Raw genomic sequence first — 23,170 nt, 5'->3', positions numbered from 1 at the left:
CCTGTCAGAATGCTCTCTATGGTACATCTATAGAAATTTTTGAGTATTTTTGTTGACATACTGAATCTCTTCAAACTCCTAATAAAGTATAGCCGCTGTCTTGTCTTCCTTATAACTGCATTGATATGTTGGGAGCAGGTTAAATCCTTAGAGATCTTGACACCCAGGAACTTGATACTGCTCACTCTCTCCACTTCTGATCCCTCTGAGGATTGGTATGTGTTCCTTCATCTTACCCTTCCTGAAGTCCACAATCAGCTCTTTCGTCTTACTGATGTTGAGTGCCAGGTTGTTGCTGTAACACCACTCCACTAGTTGGCATTTCTCTCTCCTGTATGCCCTCTCGTCACCACCTGAGATTCTACCAACAATGGTTGTATTGTCAGCAGATTTATGGATGCTATTTGAGCTATGCCTAGTCACACAGTCATGTGTATATAGAGAGAGTAGAATAGTGGGCTATGCACACACACCTGAGGTGCGCCAGTGTTGATCGTCAGCAAGGAGGATATGTTATCACCAATCGGCACAGACTGTGGTCTTCTGGTTAGGAAGAAGAGGATCCAGTTGCAGACGGAGGTAATAGGGAATAGTGAAGGCGGTAAACAGACACACACACACACACACACACACACACACAGACAGACACATCTATCTGCCTAGGACATTTGCACAATTCTGTGTCTGTGTATGCTGCCTGGACCCACGAGTAGCCACGTTGTCCAGGCCAGCAGCAAACCAGCTAGGACATCCACCCATGCCCATTAGCACTGGGTGAATGAAGGTCAGAACCATCTCCTTTGCCACTTTTTGGAATATTCTGGGTAATTTATTCTGAGTTTTTGTTCATTTTCATCTGCTAACTGTGGCTGTATCCCTTCTAGACTTCGTGTGTGTGTGGGGCGTTCTTCCCCTGGGCACGAGGTAAATGTGGAAGAGGGGAAGGCAGTTGGCTTGGGCAGAGACTCATGAATGACCAGCTTGGCCAGGCCCAGCAGCAAACTGACTAGGACATCTGCTCATGCTCCTCAGCACTGGGTGACCAAAGATCAGGAGCATCTCCTTTGTCGCGTTTTGTAACAATCTGGTCATTAAGTCTGAGCTTTTGTTCACTTTCATCTGCTAACAGTTGCTGTATGTTTTCTAGGCAGTTGCATCTCAGATCGGCATGGACAGTGTCACAGCAAACTACTTTGCTTTGTTTGAAGTGGTAAATCACTCATTTGGTAAGCGTTCCTTTCAGAAATCTCAGAATTATTGGGCCCTTTCCAGCTACCAAGTTTCTATGTGGGTTCTCAGAAGGGTGGAGGTAGCTGAGTATTGCATCTGGTTCAAAGGTTACGGTGTAAAGGCAGGAGAATGGGGTTGAGGGGGAAAGTATAATCAGTTATGACTGAATGGTGGAGCAGGCTCGATGGGCCACATGGCTTCATTTTCTGTTCCTTTGTCTTATGGTCTTAATGCTCCCACAACACTGTCTAGCTACATATTTCCAGGGTAAGGACAACTCAGGTTATAGATGCATTGAGTTACACCACATGGTATGAGGCCCTTTGACCAATCTGCTTCTCCTATTTGCCCACATTCTGCCCATATCCCTCAACCTCTCTTATTCATATATCTGAAAGGCCTAACCATTATAATTGTACCAGCCTCTGCCGCTTCCGCGAACAGCTTATTCCATTTACCCACCACTATTTGTGTAAGACTTGCCATTTTTAAATTTTTCCCCTTTTAGTCTGTCTTTCCGGGGAAGAAGATTGTCACCATCCACCTTATAATAATTGTATAAGGTCGCCCCTCAGCCTACTTCGTTCCAGGAAATACAGTCCCAACCTGTCCAGTCTCTACCTATAATTGAAGCCTTCCATCTGATAACATTCTTGTGAATCTTTTCTGTATCCTTTGTAGTTTAAAGTGGGTTAGACACAAAGCAAAGCTGAAGTGACTGCACTGTGAAAACTCAGCAAGTTAGGCAGCGTCTGAGAAAGAATAACAATGAATGTTTCCGGAAAGGGTTGGAGGGTAGTGGGTGAAATAAATGTTTTTTTCTGGGGTGAAATAATAGGGAAGTTAAAATAATATTGAGATTTTTGCATGCATAATGAGTTGCTACTGCTGTAAATGGTGGAAAGAAAATTCAGAAATCAGAGAAAAGGACTTGGAAATCCTAGTTCAGGGTTCCTGTAAGGTTAAGTCAGTATTAAAGAAGGCAAAATGAAATGTTACCATTCATTTTGAGAAGACCAGAGTATAACACTAAAGGTATACTGCTGAGATTTTATAGGGCATTGATCAGTGTGTGTAATATGAGTAATTTTGGCCTCGGTGTCTTAAGAAAGAATGTGCTGGCTGTCTGGAGCATCCCGAGATGGTGCACAAGAATGATCCCAGCAACTCAAGAGTAAATGGGCATGCAGGTACAGCAGGCAGTGAAAAAGGCGAATGGTATGCTGGCATTCATAGCAAGAGGATTCGAGTACAGGAGCAGGGAGGTACTACTGCAGTTGTACGAGGCCTTGGTGAGACCACACCTGGAGTATTATGTGCAGTTTTGGTCCCCTAATCTGAGGAAAGACATCCTTGCCATAGAGGGAGTACAAAGAAGGTTCACCAGATTGATTCCTGGGATGGCAGGACTTTCATATGATGAAAGACTGGATCGACTAGGCTTACACTCGCTGGAATTTCAAAGATTGAGGGGGGATCTTATTGAAACGTATAAAATTCTAAAGGGATTGGACAGGCTAGATGCAGGAAAATTGTTCCTGATGTTGGGGAAGTCCAGATCGAGGGGTCACAGTTTGAGGATAAAGGGGAAGCCTTTTAGGACCGAGATGAGGAAAAACTTCACACAGAGAGTGGTGAATCTGTGGAATCCTCTGCCACAGGAAACAGTTGAGGCCAGTTCATTGGCTATATTTAAGAGGGAGTTAGATATGGCCCTTGTGGCTAAAGGGATCAGGGGGTATGGAGAGAAGGCAGGTACAGGGTTCTGAGTTGGATGATCAGGCATGATCGTACTGAATGGCGGTGCAGGCTGGAAAGGCCGAATGGCCTACTCCTGCACCTATTTTCTATGTTTCTAAGTTTTTTAGACAATGAGTGGTAGGTGTGTGGAATGTGCTGCCAGGGGTAGTGGTAGAGGCAGGTACTTTAGGGACATGTAAAAGGCTCTGAGGCACATGGACTGAAGGAAAAAGAAGGAGTGGTACATGGGAGGGAAGGGTTAGATGGATCTTAGAGTAGGTTAAAAAGTTGGCACAACATTGTGGACCAAAGGGCCTGTACTTTGCCGTAATGTTTTACGTTCTTCTGGGCCTACACATACAAAATACTGGAGGTGCTCAGCATATCAGTCAGCGCCTACGGAGGGCAATAAACAGTCGATGTTTCAGGCCGAGACCCTTCATCGAGAATGGAAAGGAAGGGGCAGAGGCCGCAATAAGGTGTTTGTAGTGGGTGGAGGGAGAGGAATACAGGCTGGCAGGAAGGGTTGTTGATGTGAGAAGCTGGAGGTGATGGGTGGAAGAGGTCCTTAGATGATGGCTGAGGAAGAGGAAATCTGATAGGAGAAGACGGTGGGTGATGGAACAGGGAACTAGAGGGGCAGCTCATGAAGCTGGGGTAGAATAGGGGTGAGAGGTATTCGAATGGGGGACTAAATACAAAAAAGGGGTGGGGGGTAACAGAGGGGAGTGATTACCAGAAGTTAGAGAAATTGGTGTTCATGCCATCAGTTGAGGTTATAGAGTTGAGCAACACAACACAGTGCCCATCTTGTTCATGCTGACCAAGTTGCTTATCTGAGCTCATCCTACTTGCCTGCATTCGGCTCACATCCCTCAACCTTTCTTTTCCATGTATCTTTCTAAAAGGATAAAGCATTATATTTGTACCTGCCTGTGTCACTTCCTGTGACAACTTATTACATATGTTCTGTGGAAAAACTTGCCACTTGGGTACCCTTTTTAATCTTTCCCCTTTGATTTTAAACCTGTTCCTTCTAGTTTTGGAATCTCCTACTGGGGAAAAAGATGTTGTCTATCCTCCTGATGATTTTATAAGCCTCTATAAGGTCATCTGCCTCTATTGCTCCAGAGAACGCAGGCCCAGCGTGTCCAGTCTCCTCTCATAGTCATAGTCATACTCATAGTCATACTTTATTGATCCCAGGGGGAAATTGGTGTGCTTGAGTGCTTGATAACTTGAGTGCTATTGTCCAAATACCATTTTTTGTGAATCTTTTCTGTGAAAATGGGTTCGATACCGAGCAAAGTTGAAGTGACTACACTGAAAACACTCAGCAGGTTGGGCAATGCCTGTGGAAGGAGAAATAGTTAATGTTTCCAAGAAAGTTTCCCTCAATATTAAGTTGGTAGTAAAGGCAAATGCAATATTAGAATTAATTTTAGGAGGGCCAGAATATAAAACCAAAGGCACACTGCTGAGGCTTTAGAAGGCATTGATCAGACAGCATTTGGAATATTGTGAGCAATCTTGGGCCGTGTATCTAAGGAAGGATGTGGTGGTTCTGGAGAAGGCCCAGAAGAGGTTCACAAGAATGAACCCAGGAACGAAAGAATTAGATTTTTACACAAAGTCGAGCTCATTACCAGGGTTAATATTAGAGGCAGATAAATTAGAGACATCTGAAAGACTCCTGGGCACGTGGATGAAGGAAAAATGGAGGGCTGTATGGGAGGGAAGGGTTAGATTGATCTTAGAGTACGTTAAAAGGTTGGTAGGACATCATGGGGGGAAGGGCTTTTACTTTGTTGTAGCGTTTTATGTTTTTCTGGGGCTACACACACAACGCTGGAAGAACTCAGCAAATTAAGCAGCATGCATGAGGGGTATAAACCGTCAATATTTCAGGCCAAGACATTTCATCAGGAATGGAAAGGAAGGGGGCAGAGGCCAGAATAACATGATGGGAGAAATACAAGCTGGCAGGTGACAGATAAAACCAGGTGAGCAAGGATGTGGGTGGGGTAGGTGGTGATGGTGTAGGAAGCTGGGAGGTGATAGATGGAAGGGGTAAGGGCGAAGGAAGAAGGAATCTGATGGAGAGGACTGTGGCCATGGAATAAATGAAGGAGATAGGGAACCAGAAGGAGGTGATGAGCAGCTCATGAATGTGGGGTAGGGGGTGAGAGGGCCACCGGAATGGGGGAATTAACACAAAACAGGGGTGGGGGGGGTGACAGAGGGAAGTGATTACCAGAAGTTGATGTTCATGCCATCAGGTTGGTGACTACATTGCTCTTTCTGGGCTGTTGGTTCTTTTCTGACTGCTCTGGCCAACTTCAGAATTACTTCTCTGTTTCATGTTTTAACCTCCCAATATTAATCCCACTATTTGCCTGACAGTTACGTTGTGCAGGATATAGAGGGCGAATTAACTCAAACAGCCATATCAGCCATTACGTACCCATTAACCCATGTCATTCTTACCAAATCCCCATCAACTCCTCCAATTCTTAGCAAATCCCCACCAACTCCTCCGATTCTTAGCAAGTCCCCACCAACTCCTCCGGTCCTTATCAAATCCCCGCCAACACCAGATTCTACCCCTCATTCACACACTTGGGGAGGGGAGGCATCTAACTCCCAGTGGCTGATTAACCCACTTATCCTGCAAGTCATTGGGAGGTGGGAAGGAAAGAATTTTTAAAGATAAAGATTAGCTTTGTTTGTCACATGTACACTGAAACGTACAGCGAAATGCATCGTCTGTGTCAAACCACATCAGATCAGCTGGGATTGTGCTGGGGGTGTTGCCACACTGCTGTGCCAGCGTAGCATACCAACAACTTACTAATGCTGACTGTATGACCTTGGAATGTGGCTGGAAACTGGAGCATCCAGAAGAAACCCATTCAGTTGCAGGGAGAATGTACAAACTCCATACAGACATGAATGGAACCCCGAATTTACGGCTGGTGCTATAGTAATGTTATGCTAACTGCTACACTACCTGGAGCACCCAAGGGAACCCCCAGAGTCACAGGGAGAATGTGCAAACTCCACATACAGACAAGAATCTGGGATCGAACAAGGGTTTCTGGAGCTGTAAGGCACTTCTTTCCTCTGGATGATATTAACTTGCGTCACAAGGAACAAAAGCAGGAGCAGGTCATTTGGCTCTTTTGACCGTTTTTTTTAGATTAGATTATGAGGACACTCAGCCCTCGTTTAATGTCATTTAGAAATGCACGCATTAAAAAATGATACAGTGTTCCTCCAGAATGATATCACAAGAAACACAGGACAAACCAAGACCAAACTGACAAAATCACATAATTATAACATATAGTTACAACAGTGCAAAGCAATACCATAATTTGATAAAGGGCAGACCATGGGCACTGGATCTTGCTCTTTTCCCATCACTATCCCTGTATTGTTCATACTCTTTCTTCTTTTACTTAAGCCTATCACCCCAACTGGGGGCATAGGCCTCCGTCAGCAGCTTGTGAGGGTCCTCTGTCCCGGGCCAGTCTTAAGTCTTTCAAGATGTAGCCCATCGAAGATCCTTCCTCTCCCAGGGATGAGGTCTTTGGAGCCTCTGTTGGTCTTTCTGTAGCGCTAAATTTTCACCCCATGGCCAACCCTCCTCCTTTCACAGCTGGACTTCGGTACATCCTTGGCAAGATTCATTTCCTTTGTTATCCAGAAACCTTTTGATATTCCTTTTAAACACAGTGCATGACCTGGGCCTCTGTAGGCTACCGGAGGAAAGACTGTACAGCTTCACCAGCCTCCAAGTGAAGATCGCCACACTCTGTCTCTGAAAGCGGTCAAAGAGCACAGAAACAGGCGCTTCAGCCCGAAGACTGCATGTTGACCATCTACACCAACCCTACACTGTGACTTTCACCTTTCTGACACTTTCAGAAGCAGCACCAAATACAAGTTTCAGCTCTCTGTCTTAAATTTTCTACAGTTTCTCACTTCCTGTTAATCTCATTTCTTATTAACCCTGCATACTCTCTGCCCTATCAAGGAGACACTGCCTGTGGGATTTGAGGGAGGGTGAGGAGAAAGTATTTCTGCAGGTTAATATTACAATCTCCAATGCATTAGGTGTTAGTCTATGATATTGTGCTGATCTTTTAACCTACTTTAAGATCAATCTAAACCTTCCTTCCTACATAGCCTTCCATTTTTCTATTATCATTGTGCCTATCTAAAAGTTTCTGAAATGCCCCCAATATATTTGTCATCCCTGACAGGGAGTTCTACTCACCTACCACTTTGTGTGTGAAGGATATCCCCTATATATCACCTTAAAAGTCAAGCTGCCACTTGATCTATGCCTCTGTCATAAACCTTTATCAAGTCATCACTTATCCTCTTTTCCTCCAGAGAAAAGCCCCAGCTCACTCGACCTATCTGAGTAAAGCACGTCTTCCAGTCCAGGCAGCATCCTGATATATCTCCCCTGCGTCCTCTTGACAGTTTCAAGATCCTTCCTACAATGAGTATTGGAAAGCAAACTTAAGAGGAACTTCCAAAAGAAAACCTGATAAATAATTGAAAGCAATTTCGTTGAAGGGAGTGGGAAGGAGACCATTACGATGGGATTGATCGGGGCACCAAAGTAGTGTAGTGTCAAGAGTTCGGAGTTCAATTCCAGCATCCTCTTTAAGAAAGTTTATACCATCCTCCTGTGAGTGTGTGGGCTTCCTTTAGGTTTCGTCCCACTGTCCAAAAATATACAAGTTAGTAGGACAATTTACAATGAGCAGTTAACCTGTGATTAGGTGAGGGTTACATGGGTGGGTTGCTGGGCAGCCCGGCTCGTTGGGCCGGAGGGGTTTGTTTTGAGCTGTATCTCTAAATAAAAATAAAATAATGATTTGGCTATCTTTCAAAGAGGCAGTATAGGCATGATGGGTTGAATGGCCACATGCTGTAAATTTCTGCTGGCATGCCTGTCAGCACCATATGTAGCTGCACTCTGTCCCCCTCTAGTTAGAGCAGTTCAGCTCTCGGGGCATTGACCAGATGATCCTCTTTGCCTCTCACAGCACGGAAGCTGGCACCCAATGAGTTCCCCCACAAGCTGTATGTCCAGAATTACACATCGGCCATGCCCAGCACCTGCCTCACCGTCAGAAAGTGGCTCTTCACCATTGAGGAGGAGGCCCTTCTCAACGACAGTGCTCTGGCCGTCATTTACTTCTTCCACCAGGTAACGCTTATCTGAAGGGTTAAGTCGCCAGCGCTGGTTCCTCATACCTGGGACGGGTAGGAGGAGGTGCTTAATGTGATTGGAGGGTGTGATCAGAGTGGTGTCCAGTGTGTCTCACCTGGGAGGAGGAGGGGCAGGGTTGGGTGAGTAGTCTGGAGTTACAAGTGAAGAGCAAGTTCATAAGCAGTTAAGGGGTTAGATGGTGAGGGTGGCTGACTTGGACTGGGTGTGTATGTTCCGCGTATTTAGACGATTGCAGGCCAGTGCAGTTGAGAAAGGACAGGTAAAGAGTGCAGTAACTATCTGGAGTTGTGCTTGAAGAGCAACTTTTCAGTAGCTCATCAGATACTCATAGAACTTTGACCAGTGACCAATAAGAACATCGAAGGTTTGAGAGGAGGTGATTTCACTCAGGTCCACTGCCCAAGTAGAATAAAGGCAGCGGCGGGTCGCAGCAGCGTAATTGAGTTCTGACCAGCGACCAGTCAGTGTTAGGGATTGATTAGCAAGAGCAAATTTAAGGAAGGAAGGGGCAAGTGCAGTGGCCATCATTGTCAGAGTGGTAATCTTGAGGCTTTAGCTTTTAGAGGCTTCAGTCAGTGAAAGCAAAGAAAAGCTCTCGGTTAAGTTTTTTTTCCTTTCCCTTCTTTATAACTGCTCAGCTAGGACAATAGAGATGCCAGGCAGGATATGGAATGCTCCTGTTGTGGGATGTGGGAAGGCAGGAAGATCTCCAGTGTCTCTAATGACTACAACTGCGAGAAGTGCATCCAGTTGCAGCTTCTAACAATCTGCATTAAGGAGTTGGAGCTGGAACTGGAAGAACCACTGGATCATTTGGGAGGCTGAAAGGGTGATAGATAGGACATAGAGAGGTAGTTACACCCAAGGTGCAGGACACAGGAAACTGGGTGACAGGAAGGGGAAAAGAGTTAAGGAGCTGGTGCAGAGTACCCCTGTGGCCATCCCCCTCAACAACAGGTATATCACTTTGGATACTATTGGGGGGAATGACCTGAAAGAGGAAAGTCACAGTGGTCGGGTCTCTGACACTGTCTGCCTCTGTGACTCAGAAGGGAAGGGGGAAGAAGAGACATGCTGTGGTGATAGGGAATTTGTTCATTAGGGGAATGTATAGGCGAGAAGAAGATTCCCAAATAGTATGTTGCCTCCTGGGTGCCAGGGTCCAGGACATCTCAGATAAGTCCTCAGCATTCTTAAGTGGGGAAGTGAACAGCTAGAGGTCGTGGTCCATATAGATACCAATGATATGGGTAGGACAAGTGACGAGGTTCTGCACAGGGACTTTTAGGGAGTTAGGTATTAAGTTAAAGGGTAGGACCTCCAGGGTAGTGATCTCAGGATTGCTGCCCATTCCATGTGCTAGTGAGGCCAGAATTAGGAAGATTATACAGTTTAATACGTGACTAAGGAGTTGGTGCAGAGGGAGGGCATAAGATTTTTGAATCATTATGCTCTCTTTCAGGGAATGTGGGATCTATACAGAAGAGACGGTTTGCACCTGAACTGGATGGGAACTAATATCCTTGCAGGAAGGTTTGTTAATGCTGCAAGTGGGGTTTAAACTAGAGTTGCAGGGGGATGGAAACCAGAGTGCCAGAACAGTTAGTGGAAAGGTTGTGGAGACAGATGTTGGTAAGTCCTCAGACAAAGTCAGGAATCAAAAGGTGCAAGTAGTGTCCTGACCTGCGTATATTTCAAAGCAAGAAGTGGCATAGGAAAGGCGGATGAGCTCAGGACATGGATCAACACCTGAATTATGACATTGTACCTATTAGTGAGACTTGGTTGCAGGAGGAGCAGGAATGGCTGCTCAGAGTTCTGGGGTTCCATTGTTTTAGACGTGACAGAATGGGAGAGATTAATAGAGTAGGGGAAAAATGTAACGACGGTGTTCTGTCAAGGCAGACGGGAGAACTCGGCTAATGAGGTGTTATGGGTGGAACTGAGAAATAAGAAAAGTATGACCATGTTAATGGGGCTATATTATAGACCACCCAAGAATTCTAGGGATTTAGAGGAACAAATTTGTGAAGAGATTGCAGACTATTACAAGAGTGATTTTAATTTTCCAAATATTGACTGGGAATCCCATATTCTAAAAGGTCTAGATAGGATAGTTTGTGAAAAATGTTCAGGAAAGTTTCCTTTACCAACAAGGGAGTGTGTGATACTGGATGTGCTATTAGGGTATGAGACAAGATAGGTGATAGAAGTTTGTGTATGAGAACACTTTGCATCAGTGACTAGAATGCCATTTGTTTCAAAGTAAATATGCAAAGAGATAGGCCTTGTCCATGGGTTGAGATTCTAAATTGGAGGAAGGCCAATTTTTGAGAGTATCTGAAATGATCTGGCAAGTAGTGGGACGGGCAAAGCTGTACTTGGAAAGTGCGAGGCCTTTAAAAATGAAATTTTGAGTACAAAGCGAGTACTTGCACCTGTCAGAACAAAATGTAAAGATAACAAGTATAGGAAGCCCTGGTTTTCAAGAGAAACTGAGACCCTGGTTAACAGAAAAAAGGAGCTGTATAGCAGGTATCTGAGGAGGCTGAGGCCTCCGTCGGTCAGAATTGACCCTGGATATTGCGTCCTAGCTGTCTGGATACGCAAGTCTGGGCAGTTCGATATGGAGAGCAAGCCCAGGTAGCAAGCTTCCCCTCTCCACGCATCTGATGAACCCAAAGGAACGGCAGAGACCGAAGCAGTTTGGTACTAATAGCATTGCAGGAGTAGCCAGTCAGCATTGAACTCGACGTGGGACTGTCTTGGGACACTCCAGATTTTTCCCTTGGGGGTTTACTCCCAAAGCCTTCCCCATGAGTGGGTATAGCCGCAAGCGGAGGTTTGAAATCGGAGCTTTCCTTCTCCTAGGTGAGCTGTCAACCATGGCTGATGAGACCCATCTGCCTGAAGCAACTGGTTTTAAGCCACCAGTAAGCTGCCTTTGCCTCTTCTCCTGTCAGTAGAAACGGTTCCGCCGGGCTTAGTAGCTAACCACATGTGAAGATCAGGAGCTGGACTTGGTTGTCAGAGGCTATTTGAGGTGCATGCCATTGGGAACATTTAACAGGTTGTCGGAGCTTGTCCCCATTACCATCCCTGGCTATAACAACCTTAAGCAGGTATAGGCAAGGAGGAACAAATGAGGTGCTTATGGAGTACAAGAAATACAAGAGAATGCTTAAGAAAGAAATCAGAAAGACTAAAAGGCACGAGGTTGCTCTAGCAGACAAGGTGAAGGAGAATCCTAAGGGATTCTACAGGTATGTTAAGAGCAAAAGGATTGCAAGGGCCAAAATTGGTCCTCTGTAAAACCACAGTAGTAATCCGTGTGTGGAGCCAAAACACGTGGGGGAGATCTGAAATGTATACTTTGCATCTGTATTTACTCAGGTGACATATTCTGAGCCTGTAGAAGTGAAGCAAAGCCGCATCAACTTCATGGACCCTGTACAGATTACACAGGTGTTTGTTACCCTGAGACCTATCAGGATGGGTAAATCCCCTGGGGCCTGAAAAGCTCTTCCCTCGGACCCTTCGGGATGCAAGTGCAACAATTGCTGGGGCCTTAGAGATACTTAAATCATCCTTAGTGACAGGTGAGGTGCCAGAGAATTGTAGGATAGCCAACGTTGTTCCACTGTTTAGAAAAGGCGCTAAACAGAAACCAGGAAATTATAAGCTGGTGAGTCTGACATTACTTGTGGGAAAGTTATTGGAAGGTACTCTCAGGGACCAGATATATAAGTATTCGGATAGACATGGACTGATTAAGGATAGTCAGCATGGCTTCATGCATGGTAGGTCATGTCAAACCAATTTTATAGTTTTTCGAGAAAGTTACCAGGAAAGTGGATGAAGACAAGGCAGTGGATGTTGTCTACATGGAGTTTAAGGCGTTTGACATGGTCCTGCATGTGAGGTGGGTCAAGAAGGTTCAGTCACTCGTAGTAAATTGGATTAGACATTGGCTTTGTGGGAGAAGCCAGAGAGTGGTAGTAGAGGGTTGCCTCTCTGACTGGAGGCCTGTGACTAGTGGTGTGCCAGAGGTGTCGGTGCTGGGTTCCTTGTTGTGTGTCATCTACTGTATATTTCTGTTTTTGCACGATTTTTAATCTATTATACTGTACGTAAACTTATTTACTTATTTTTTAATTATCTTTTATTTTAATTTTTTTTATCTTAATATTCTGTATTGCATTGAACTGCTGCTGATAAGTTAACAAATTTCATGACCCATGCTGGTGATAATAAACCTGATTCTGATTCTGATATCAATGATTTTGATGATAATGTATTAACTGGATCAGCAAGTTTGTGGCTGACACCAAGACTGGGGGTGTAGTGAACAGGGAGGAAGGCTATCGGTTTGCAGAGGGATCTGCATCAGCTGGAAAAATGGGGTGAAAAATGACTGATGGAATTTAATGCGGCCAAGTGCGAGGTTTTGCACTTTGGCAGGACCAACCAGGGTAGGTCTTACACAGTGAACATTAGGGCACTGAGGAGTGTGGTAGAACAAGGGGATCTGAGAATACAGGTACATGATTAGTTGAAAGTGGCATCACATGTAGATAGGGTTGTAAAGAAAGCTTTTGGGGCATTGGCCTTCATAAATCAATGTACTGAGTACAGAAGATGGGATGTCATGTTGAAGTTGTATTAGACATTGGAGAGGCCTAATTTGGAGTATTGTGTGCAGGTTTGGTCACCTACCTACAGGAAAGATCTAAACAAGGTAGAAAGAGCGTAGAGAAAATTTATAAGGACGTTGCCAGAATCATAAGAAAAGATTGAATAGGTTCAGACTATATTCTTTAGAATGTAGAAGATTGAGAGGAGATTTGATAGAGGTATACAAAATGATGAGGGGTATAGATCATCATCATCATCATAAGGGGCCATGCCCAGTTTGAGCTTTGACTGCCATGGCCCACACACTCCTGTTTCAGGTCAAGTGGATCAATTCTTTGGTATTCATTTCCAGTTCTCTGGCTGCTGTCTCCATCATCATTCGTCTTTGTCTTCCTCTTGCTTTCTTCCCTTCAATCTTTCCCATAATTACTGTGCATTCTAACTCATCGTTCCTAATCACATGTCCAATGAAGTTACGTTGCCTTTTCATGATCTCATACATTATTTCTCTTTTTGTGTTTGCTCTGTTGATGACATCCTCATTAGATATTTGTTTCATCCATGGTATTCTTTGCATCCTCCTCAAAAATCACAGCTCTGCTGCTTCATTCATTTCCTCATGTTACTAGATATTGTCCAGTATTCTGAGCCATATAACATAACTGGATAAATGTAACATTTCAGTACTCTGAGGTGGGTTGTCATGCCTAGTTTAGTATTGGTCAGTATATTCTTCATTCTTGTAAAGGTGTCTGTTGCCATCCCTATTCTTCTTTTGATGTCCGTGTCGCACCTGCCATCTGATGTCACCCAGCTTCCTAAGTAGTAAAAGTTCTGTACTTGTTTTATGTCTTCCCCATTTATTCTCAGCCTGCAGATAGGATTCTCCTTTTTGGATATCACCATACATCCTGTCTTTTTGCAGTTGATAGATAGACCCATTTCTGCACTTTCTTTAACAACTATATCAATTAAGTTTTGTAGTTCTTCCTCTGTACTTGCAATTAACACAGTGTCATCTGTATATGTGAAATTACTGTATTACTAATTCATCAGGACCTGCTGCCTTTCCTTTCTTCTTATTTATTGCATTACGAGCTTCAGATTTTAAAATACTTGGACCTTCAATGTTTTTCTTTATTTCTGGTTTTTCGCCTCGATTTTCTTCAAACAATTGCTGAATATACTCAATCCATCTTGTTCATAATCTCATCTTTTTCCATGATAATGGTAGATAGGATAAATGCAAGCAGGCTTTTTCCACTGAGGTTGGGTGTGACTACAACTGGAGATCATGGCTTAAGGGTGAAAGGGGAGAAGTTTAATGGGAACATGAGGGGAAACTTCTTCACTCAGAGGGTTGTGAGTGTGTGGAATGAGCTGCAAGTGGTACATGTGAGCTCAATTTCACCGTTTGCGAGAAGTCTACATAGTTATATGGGTGCAGATGCAGGGTATGAAGAGCTATTGGCCCAGTGCAGGTTGTTGGGAGTCGGCAGTTTAAATGGTTTCGACTTGGACTAAGGAGGCTGAAGAACTGTTTCTATGATGTACTTGTGTATGACTCCGACTCTGACTCCGACTCCATCAAGGTAGCAGCAGGATATTCAGCCGACTGTTAGATCATTGATAGATAGATATACTTTATTGATCCCGAGGGAAATTGGGTTTCGTTACAGCCGCACCAACCAAGAATAGAGCCTAAATATAGCAATACAAAACCCACAAACAATCAAGCAACAAAATGCAAACTATGCCAGATGGAAAATAAGTCCAGGACCAGTCTATTGGCTCAGGGTGTCTGACCCTCCACGGGACGAGCTGCAAGTTCGATGGCCACAGACAGGAACGACCTCCCGTGACGCCCAGTTTTGTATCTCGGTGGAATGTGGCCTAAGTCCAACAATAAAAAGTTCAATATCCTGTCTACAAACACGTTCCTCAATCGTAATATGACCCAGATTGCACCATCTGTTGTTAACCAGAACAGTAAGCACCCAACTCCTTTACGCTTACCGCTCTCAGTGCACTTCTGGTCAGCCCGAACGGTCTGGAAGCCGTCCATGGAAAAGATTTGAATGGGTATGTCCTTGTGCAGCACCCTTCCATTGAGCAGCCAGCATGGTTTTGGAGGTGAAACTGTATCTGATAAATTAACCCAAGTCCTATGAGAATGTAACAGGGTGGGTCAGGAGGAACAAGCAGAGTTTTGGAATTGGTTCAGTAAAATGAACAGCCAGCACCATTTTCCCAGAGCAGTAAAGGACATCCTTTTAAAGTTTAAGGGAAATGTCAAGGTAGTTTTATTTTACACAGTGATTGGTGCTTGGAACACACTGCCATGGTGATGGTAGAGGTTGATACATTAGGGCCATTTAAAAGACTCTTAGATAGGCACATGGATGTAAGAAAAATGGAGGGTTATGGGCAATGTAGGAAGAAAAAGTTAGATCGATTGTGGAGTAGGTTAAAAGGCCAGCACAACATTAGACCAGAAGACAGGAGCAGAATTAGGCCAATCTACTCACCATGTCTGCTCCACCATTCTGTTGTGCCTGATTTATTATCCCTCTCAACCCCATTCTTCTGCCTTCTCACTGACTCCCTTACTAATCAAGAACTTAGCAACCCCTGCTTACATATACCCAATGACTTGGCCTCCAGAGCCATCGAGCAGAATTCCCTCTGGTCCTAGACTCCCCCACTGTAGGAAACATTTACTCCATATCGGCCTTCCAATATTCATTAGGTTTTAATGCGAGTTTTCATCCCCCCCCCCCCCAAACTCATCTAAACTCCTGCCAGTACAGGCCCAGAGCCATCAAATGCTCCTCGTATATTAACCCTTTAATTTACAGGATAATTCTTGTGAACCTCCTCTTGACCCTCTCCAGATTCAGCACATCTTTTCTTGGATAATGGTGCCAAATCTGCTTACAATACTCCCTAGTCAACTACCGAATTTTGAAAGGACTAGATAGGATGGATAAGGAGAGGATGTTTCCTATGGTGGGGGTATCCAGAACTGGAGGGCACAGCTTCAAAATTGAGGGGCGCCCTTTTAGAACAGAGGCAAGAAGGAATTTCTCTTCAGCCAGAGAGGAGTGAATCTCTTGAATGCTGTGTCACAAACTGCAGTGAAGACCAAGTCTGTGGGTGTACTTAAGGCCGAAGTTGATAGTTTCTTGATCGGTCAGGGCATCAAAGGATATGGCGAGAAGGCAGGTGTATGGGGCTGAGTGTGATCCGGGATCAGCCATGATGGTATGGCAGAGCAGACCCAATGGGCTGAATGGCCTAATTCTGTTCATATGTCTTATGGTCTAAGTGCAGTCTGACCAATGCCTTATGAAGCCGCAGCATCACATCCTTGCTTTTATATTCTAGTCCTTTGGTAAGAATGTTTACATTCTTACCACTTTCTTACCACTGACTCAGCCTCAACCTTAACCCTTAGGGAGTCCTTCACAATGTCCCTTTTCACTTAAGATTTCTGAATTATCTTCCTGCTTAGAAAATAGTCTATGCCTTTATTCCTTCTGCCGAAATGCAAGACTGTACACTTCTCTGTATTGTATTCCATCTGCCACTTCTTTGCCCATTCTCCTAATCTATCCGAGTTCTTCTGCAGACACCCTGCTTCCTGAAAACTACTTGCTCCTCCACCTGTCTTTGTGTCATCTGCATACTTGGCCACAAAGCCATCAATTCCATCATCAAAGTCATTGACATATAATGTGAAAAGAAGCAGTCCCAACACCAATCCATGCAGAACACCGCTAGTCACCAGCAGCAAACCAGAAAAGGCCCCCTTATTTCCACTATTTGCCTCCTATCAGTCAGCCAGTCTTCTATCCATTCTAGTATCTTTCCTGTAAGTCCATGGGCTCTTGCTTGGCAGCCACATGTGTAGCACCTTGTCAAAGGCAACATCCACTGACTCTCCTTTGTCTATCCTGCCTGTTAAATCCTCAAAGAATCTCAACAGATTTGTTAGACATTGTGGGCCGAAGGGCCTGTACTGTGCTGTAGTGTTCAATCTCCTAAAGATACCACATGAAGTTCAAGTTTGTTGTCATGGTCAGATGATCCCAGGGTATAATTGCCATTAAGATCTGCTTTTTGCAGCTACAGTACAGTTTATTACAAACATAACACTTAAGTTAATGTAAACAAATTAATTAGAATTAGATTTATTAACACTGACATGTCATGATATTTATTGTTTTACAGCAACAGTACAAAGCAATTACTATAAATTATAATAAGAATATATGATATAAATAGTGGAAAAAGTAGTCAGATAGTGTTCATGGCCCATCCAGAAATCTGCTGGCAGAGGGGAAGAAGCTGCTCCTGAGTATGGGTCTTCAGGCTCTTGTACCTCTTCCCTGGGAGTAGTAAAGAGAAGAAGGCATGTCTGGATTGCGAGGGTCCTTCATGATGGATGCCTCCTTTTCAAGATCTCCTCGATGGTGGGCTGGCTAGTGGTCAAAATGGGGCCGGCTGTCTACAAGATTATCCATGAAATAAACATATTAGTGCAAGTTGAAAGGGAAATAGAAAGTTATCGTGGAAGAGGCCAGCATGCTGTTGGGGTTTGTGTTGGCGTGGATAGGGGGTGGCTCACCAACACAACTCAGTCAGCACAAAGGGATCACTTTCTGACTGATGGTTAGTAACGACTGGGGCCTCACCCACTCACTATTTGTGTGACTGTGTTTAATGGAGGAAACAAATGCACTGATTGGACAAACTTATGCAAGGTCGTAGTCGCAGAAGTAGGTCCCTTTGCCCATCTAACCGGCCGTATTGTTCCATATGATGATGGCTGATCCGTGCCTGGGCTCAGCTCCTCCTGTACCAGTTCCCCATTGCCCTCATGTCCCTAAGCTTCTGAATGTTTATTTACCTGTCAAGATCCAGCCCCCACCATGCTGCAGGGTATCCCACAGGTTTACTATCCCTGTGTGGTCATAGGGAGAACGTACTAACTCCTTACAGACAGTGGTGGGAGTCAAACCCCAGTTGGTGATCACTAGTGCCAGAGACGATTGTGCTAACTGCTATGTACTGTGCTATACCGTGCTTGTTGCAAGAAACGGGAAATTTTAAAAGGAGAGCCTGTTGGGACTTTGTTTTAAATTGATTAGTTATTTAGGCAATTGGCAAGGATCAATAAAAGGAAGTCGGGTATAAGCAGAATGGCCATTGTGGTAGTGGGCAGGTTTGGAGGCAAACTCCAGGGTAGGTTTTGCTCAAGTTTATCTTTATTTATTGTTGCAGAGAGAGAGCAGTGAGAATGGTAGTGGTGTGCTCCTCTTGCTTGATGTTGGAGTCAGGGAGATCTCCCTTGTCCCTGATGACTATACCTGAAGAAATGCGAAAGCAGCAGGGTTGTTGTCATCGGTAACTTCAGCTTCCCTAATAGTGATTGCTACCTCCTTAGTGCAAAAGGTTTAGATGGGGCAGCATTTGTTGATGTGTATCCAGGAAGGATTCCTGACACAATATACAGTATGGATGACAGGCTGACTAGAGGAGAGGCCTTACTGGATCTAGTACGAGGCAATGGACCTGGCCAGGTGACAGATCTCTCCGTAGATAAGCATTTCGGAGGCAGAGACCACAACTCCCTAACCTCTAGCAGAGCAGACGTAATGGAAAAATATTTAATTGGGGAGAGTGAATTATGATGCTATAAGCCAGTACCTGGGAACATAAATTGGGAACACAGTACTGTGCAAACATCTTAGGCACCCTAGATTTATTATATAAATTTTGTTTTAGATTTTTTTTTGTCTTCTGCAATAGTGTGTCAATAGAAAACAGCAAATTTTAGATTTTCAAGCATTCATTTTGCAAAGAAATTAAATGTTACAGAGAATTTTTTTCTATTTTGTGAAAGGAACTAACATATTAAATAATAGTAAACAACAGGAATTCTGCAGATGCCGGAAATTCAAGCAACACACATCAAAGTTGCTGGTGAACGCAGCAGGCCAGGCAGCATCTCTAGGAAGAGGTGCAGTCGACGTTTCAGGCCGAGACCCTTCGTCAGGACTAACTGAAGGAAGAGTGAGTAAGGGATTTGAAAGTTGGAGGGGGAAGGGGAGATCCAAAATGATAGGAGAAGACAGGAGGGGGAGGGATGGAGCCAAGAGCTGGACGGGTGATTGGCAAAAGGGATATGAGAGGATCATGGGACAGGAGGTCCGGGAAGAAAGACAAGGGGGGGGGGACCCAGAGGATGGGCAAGGGGTATATTCAGAGGGACAGAGGGAGAAAAAGGAGAGTGAGAGAAAGAATGTGTGTATAAAAATAAGTAACAGATGGGGTATGAGGGGGAGGTGGGCATTAGCGGAAGTTAGAGAAGTCGATGTTCATGCCATCAGGTTGGAGGCTACCCAGACGGAATATAAGGTGTTGTTCCTCCAACCTGAGTGTGGCTTCATCTTTACAGTAGAGGAGGCCGTGGATAGACATGTCAGAATGTGAATGGGATGTGGAATTAAAATGTGTGGCCACTGGGAGATCCTGCTTTCTCTGGCGGACAGAGCGTAGATGTTCAGCAAAGTGGTCTCCCAGTCTGCGTCGGGTCTCGCCAATATATAAAAGGCCACATCGGGAGCACGGGACGCAGTATATCACCCCAGTCGACTCACAGGTGAAGTGTTGCCTCAGCTGGAAGAACTGTTTGGGGCCCTGAATGGTGGTAAGGGAGGAAGTGTAAGGGCATGTGTAGCACTTGTTCCGCTTACATGGATAAGTACTGCATGCAGTATATCACCCCAGTCGATTCACTGGTGAAGTGTAAAGATGAAGCCACACTCAGGTTGGAGGAACAACACCTTATATTCCGTCTGGGTAGCCTCCAACCTGATGGCATGAACATCGACTTCTCTAACTTCCGCTAATGCCCACCTCCCCCTCGTACCCCATCTGTTACTTATTTTTATACACACATTCTTTCTCTCACTCTCCTTTTTCTCCCTCTGTCCCTCTGAATATACCCCTTGCCCATCCTCTGGGTCCCCCCCCCTTGTCTTTCTTCCCGGACCTCCTGTCTCATGATCCTCTCATATCCCTTTTGCCTATCACCTGTCCAGCTCTTGGCTCCATCCCTCCCCCTCCTGTCTTCTCCTATCATTTTGGATCTCCCCCTCTCCCTCCAACTTTCAAATCCCTTACTCACTCTTCCTTCAGTTAGTCCTGACGAAGGGTCTCGGCCTGAACGTTGACTGCACCTCTTCCGAGAGATGCTGCCTGGCCTGCTGCGTTCACCAGCAACTTTTATGTGTGTTGCTTATATTAAATAATAGACCACTTTTCTAATAAAAATTTGATGACTTTGTAGGTACAAAGCCCAGTACATGATTAAAAGATAACAAACAGGATGGTGATGGTCAATGACATAATGAGTTGAAGGAATAAGACTGGGCGAAGGACAACCAAACTAAAAGGGGAGGGTGTGGCAGACGTAACAGTTTAACCTTCAAATCATCAATTCTTATCCCACGGCAAGAGTGAACACTGGAACAAGACACAAGGTGGTTTATCCCACTGTGCAAGGTCTCTCCCAAGCAGACATTTTGCGGCAGACAGGAGTTTCAAGATGAGCAGTCCAAGCTCTTCTGAAGAAGCACAAGGAGATGTGCAAGGTTGAGGATCAGAAACGCAGTCGTCAGCCGAGGAAATAGTGCAGCAGATGAGGGATACATCAAACAGCTGTCCCTTCTAAATCAGAAGTTGTACAGCACTGCTATCAGCTCTAAACTTACAGAAACCACTGGAACCCAAGTACACCCCTCTACAGTCCGAAGAAGTCTTGTCAGAAGTAGTCTTTATGGAAGGGTTGCTGCCAAAAAGCCATTCCTCCAAAGTGGAAACAGAGCCAAGTGACTCACTTACACACAAGGATTGGGGTGGTAAACAATGGCAGAAAACAGAGACACCTCCTTCTCCTTTAGAGAGAGAGAGAGAGAGAGAGAGAGAGAGAGAGAACCTGTGGTATGTTGAATACCGGGTGAAATGCAAAGTCTTGGGGGTAACTGCAAGTCTGTGTCTTTACTGTTGCTTTGCTCACGCTTGAGTGTTTGGTGGCATCTGCCGATGCATTTTTTTTGTGGTGGGGGGGAGAGGGGATTGTTGCTGCTGCTTACACGCGGGAAGGAGGGGAGCTGGGAGGGGGGACTTTGAGGTTCTGACATTTAACTGTCATTCATTCTTTGGGGCACTCCTCTGTTTTCGTGGATGGTTGTGAAGAAAAAGCATTTCAGGATGTATATTGTATACATTTCTCTGACATTAAATTGGACAGACCTTTGAAATGCTCTGGACTGATGAGTTAAAATTTGAACATTTTGGCTCAAGCAGGAATCACTCTGTCCGTAGAAGAGCTGGAAAGCACTACGTGGATGAGTGTCTGCAGCAAGCAGTGAAGCATGGTGGAGGTTCCCTGCAGGTTTGGGGATCTATTTCTGCAAATGGAGTTGCTGACCTGGTCAGAACTCAATGCTGAAAAGTACAGGCAGATTCTCATCCATCATGCAATAGCCTGATGGATGAGAGGCCTCTGACTGGTTCCAACTTCATTCTGCTGCAGGATAATGACCCTAAACACACATCCAATGTTACAAACAAATATCTTCAGTGACAAAAAGAACAAGGAGTTCTGCATCAGATGATATGGCCTCCACAGAGCTCTGATCTCAACATCATTGAGGCTCTCTGGGATTAGCTGGAGAGTCAGTATCAAGCGAGACGGCCAAAATCTGCAGAAGAACTGCGCCAAGTTCTCCAAGATGCTTGGAACAACGTACCAGCTGATATTCTTATAAAACTGCTTGACAGTGTACCTAAGAGTATTGATTCAGTTTTAAATCAGTTTTAATGGCAAGGGATTTAGTTTTTTACTGTTTACTGCTCTTTATGGTAATTTTTTTGATATTTAGAAACTTTTCATTATTTTTGAAAGCATCTTTGCTTTCCAGAATACTTTTACGTGTGTCTAAGAGTTTTGCACAGTACATGTTTAATTGGAGGAGAGTGAATTATGATGCTATTAACCGGTACTTGAGAATGTAAATTGGGAACAGATATACAACAGTAATATAGAGGTTGTTTATAGTGCACTTGCTTGGGATTCTGGGTAGGTTTGTCCCATTGAGTCAGTGAAAGGATGGTAGAATGAAGGAATATTTGGTCAAGAGGAAGAAGGAAACATACTTAAGATTTAGGAAGCAAGGGTCGGATAAGGTAGCCAGGAAGGAACTTAAGAAGGGACTTAAAAGAGCTAGAAGGGGACATGAAAAGGCCTTGTCGAGTAGGATTAAGGAAAACCCCAAGGCCCCAGTTCCATCACTGATTCTGGACACCGCACTGAAAGGAAGATATTCAGCCTTTAAAGGTTTGCCAGTGTTGTCCCAGGAATAAGACACCCCAGTCCGTGGGGTGAACGGAGGAATCAAGGCTGTTCTGCTTGTAGCAGAGAAGGTTGAGGGGAGATTTAAAGGATACGTTCTCAATCACAGGTGGTTTGTAAATAAGAAAGAACTGCCTTCAGTGACAGTAGGTTCAGTGAACTGAGGAAGATTTTTATGCAGTATATTGGAAGTAGGTTCAATGGGAAGGCAGCAGGATAAATGGGAGAATAATTGACTGGTGGGAGCAACAAGGGCTGAACTGGGTATCAGTAGATTCTAACTTGTTGGACAGAAGATACATGCAGAGGTTTTACTTTCTGATGATTTTATTCCTGTCTTGGAATCTTTTGCTCCAAAAGGCCGTTGAAGATGTGAAGCAGGGCTCCGTCAAGCTGGGTGAGAAGACGTACCAATTGCAGAGACTGGCTGAGCAGCGCAAGATGGTCATGGTAAAAATGTGCTTTCATTGCCGTCTGCTTACCATTGTCACTGGGGTTTCAGGGCCCGCAGTACTACTGTGTCGCCTGTTGATGTGTATGCTAACTGAAACTAGGGTTAGAGATTTGGGATTCAAAATCTCGACTTCAATGGTTTTGGATTAGAAGTCTGATTTAGACTGAGTTGGACTCAGATTGCCAGCCTGGTACAGTGGAATTTACGTAGAATTGATTGGAGAGAATTTGTCACTCCAGGACTGGTCTGTGATAGCTGATTTAGCAGTAATGGTCCAAAGCTGTGTCCTGATAACATAGAAATGAGAGACGAGAGATACAGCTGCTGTACCCGCTGGAGGAGCTCAGTGGGTGAGGTGACATCTGTAGAGGCAGAGGTGGTTGTGTTCAGGTGGAGACCCTGCCTCAGGGTAACTAACAACACGGAGCTGGTT

General features: G+C 44.6%; 1 protein-coding gene across 5 annotated transcripts in view; it reads left to right on the top strand.

The window, feature by feature from the left end:
• LOC140207461 (sorting nexin-27-like) overlaps positions 1-23,170 on the top strand; it is a 62,260-nt gene that overhangs the window by 26,383 nt on the left and 12,707 nt on the right. For 3 of the 5 annotated variants that reach the window (XM_072275994.1, XM_072275983.1, XM_072275987.1), the window contains exons 6-8: positions 1,148-1,226; positions 8,037-8,200; positions 22,644-22,733. In XM_072275994.1, the coding sequence (XP_072132095.1) occupies positions 1,148-1,226; positions 8,037-8,200; positions 22,644-22,733 (333 nt within the window). The remainder of the gene's footprint in view (positions 1-1,147; positions 1,227-8,036; positions 8,201-22,643; positions 22,734-23,170) is intronic. The other 2 variants (XM_072275999.1, XM_072276006.1) reach the window with 2 other exon arrangements.

Source organism: Mobula birostris, chromosome 2, assembly GCF_030028105.1.
Source record: "Mobula birostris isolate sMobBir1 chromosome 2, sMobBir1.hap1, whole genome shotgun sequence".
Lineage (NCBI taxonomy): Eukaryota > Metazoa > Chordata > Chondrichthyes > Myliobatiformes > Myliobatidae > Mobula > Mobula birostris.
Note: the sequence above shows the minus strand (reverse complement) of the source record. Positions and strands in the feature narration are given on the sequence as shown.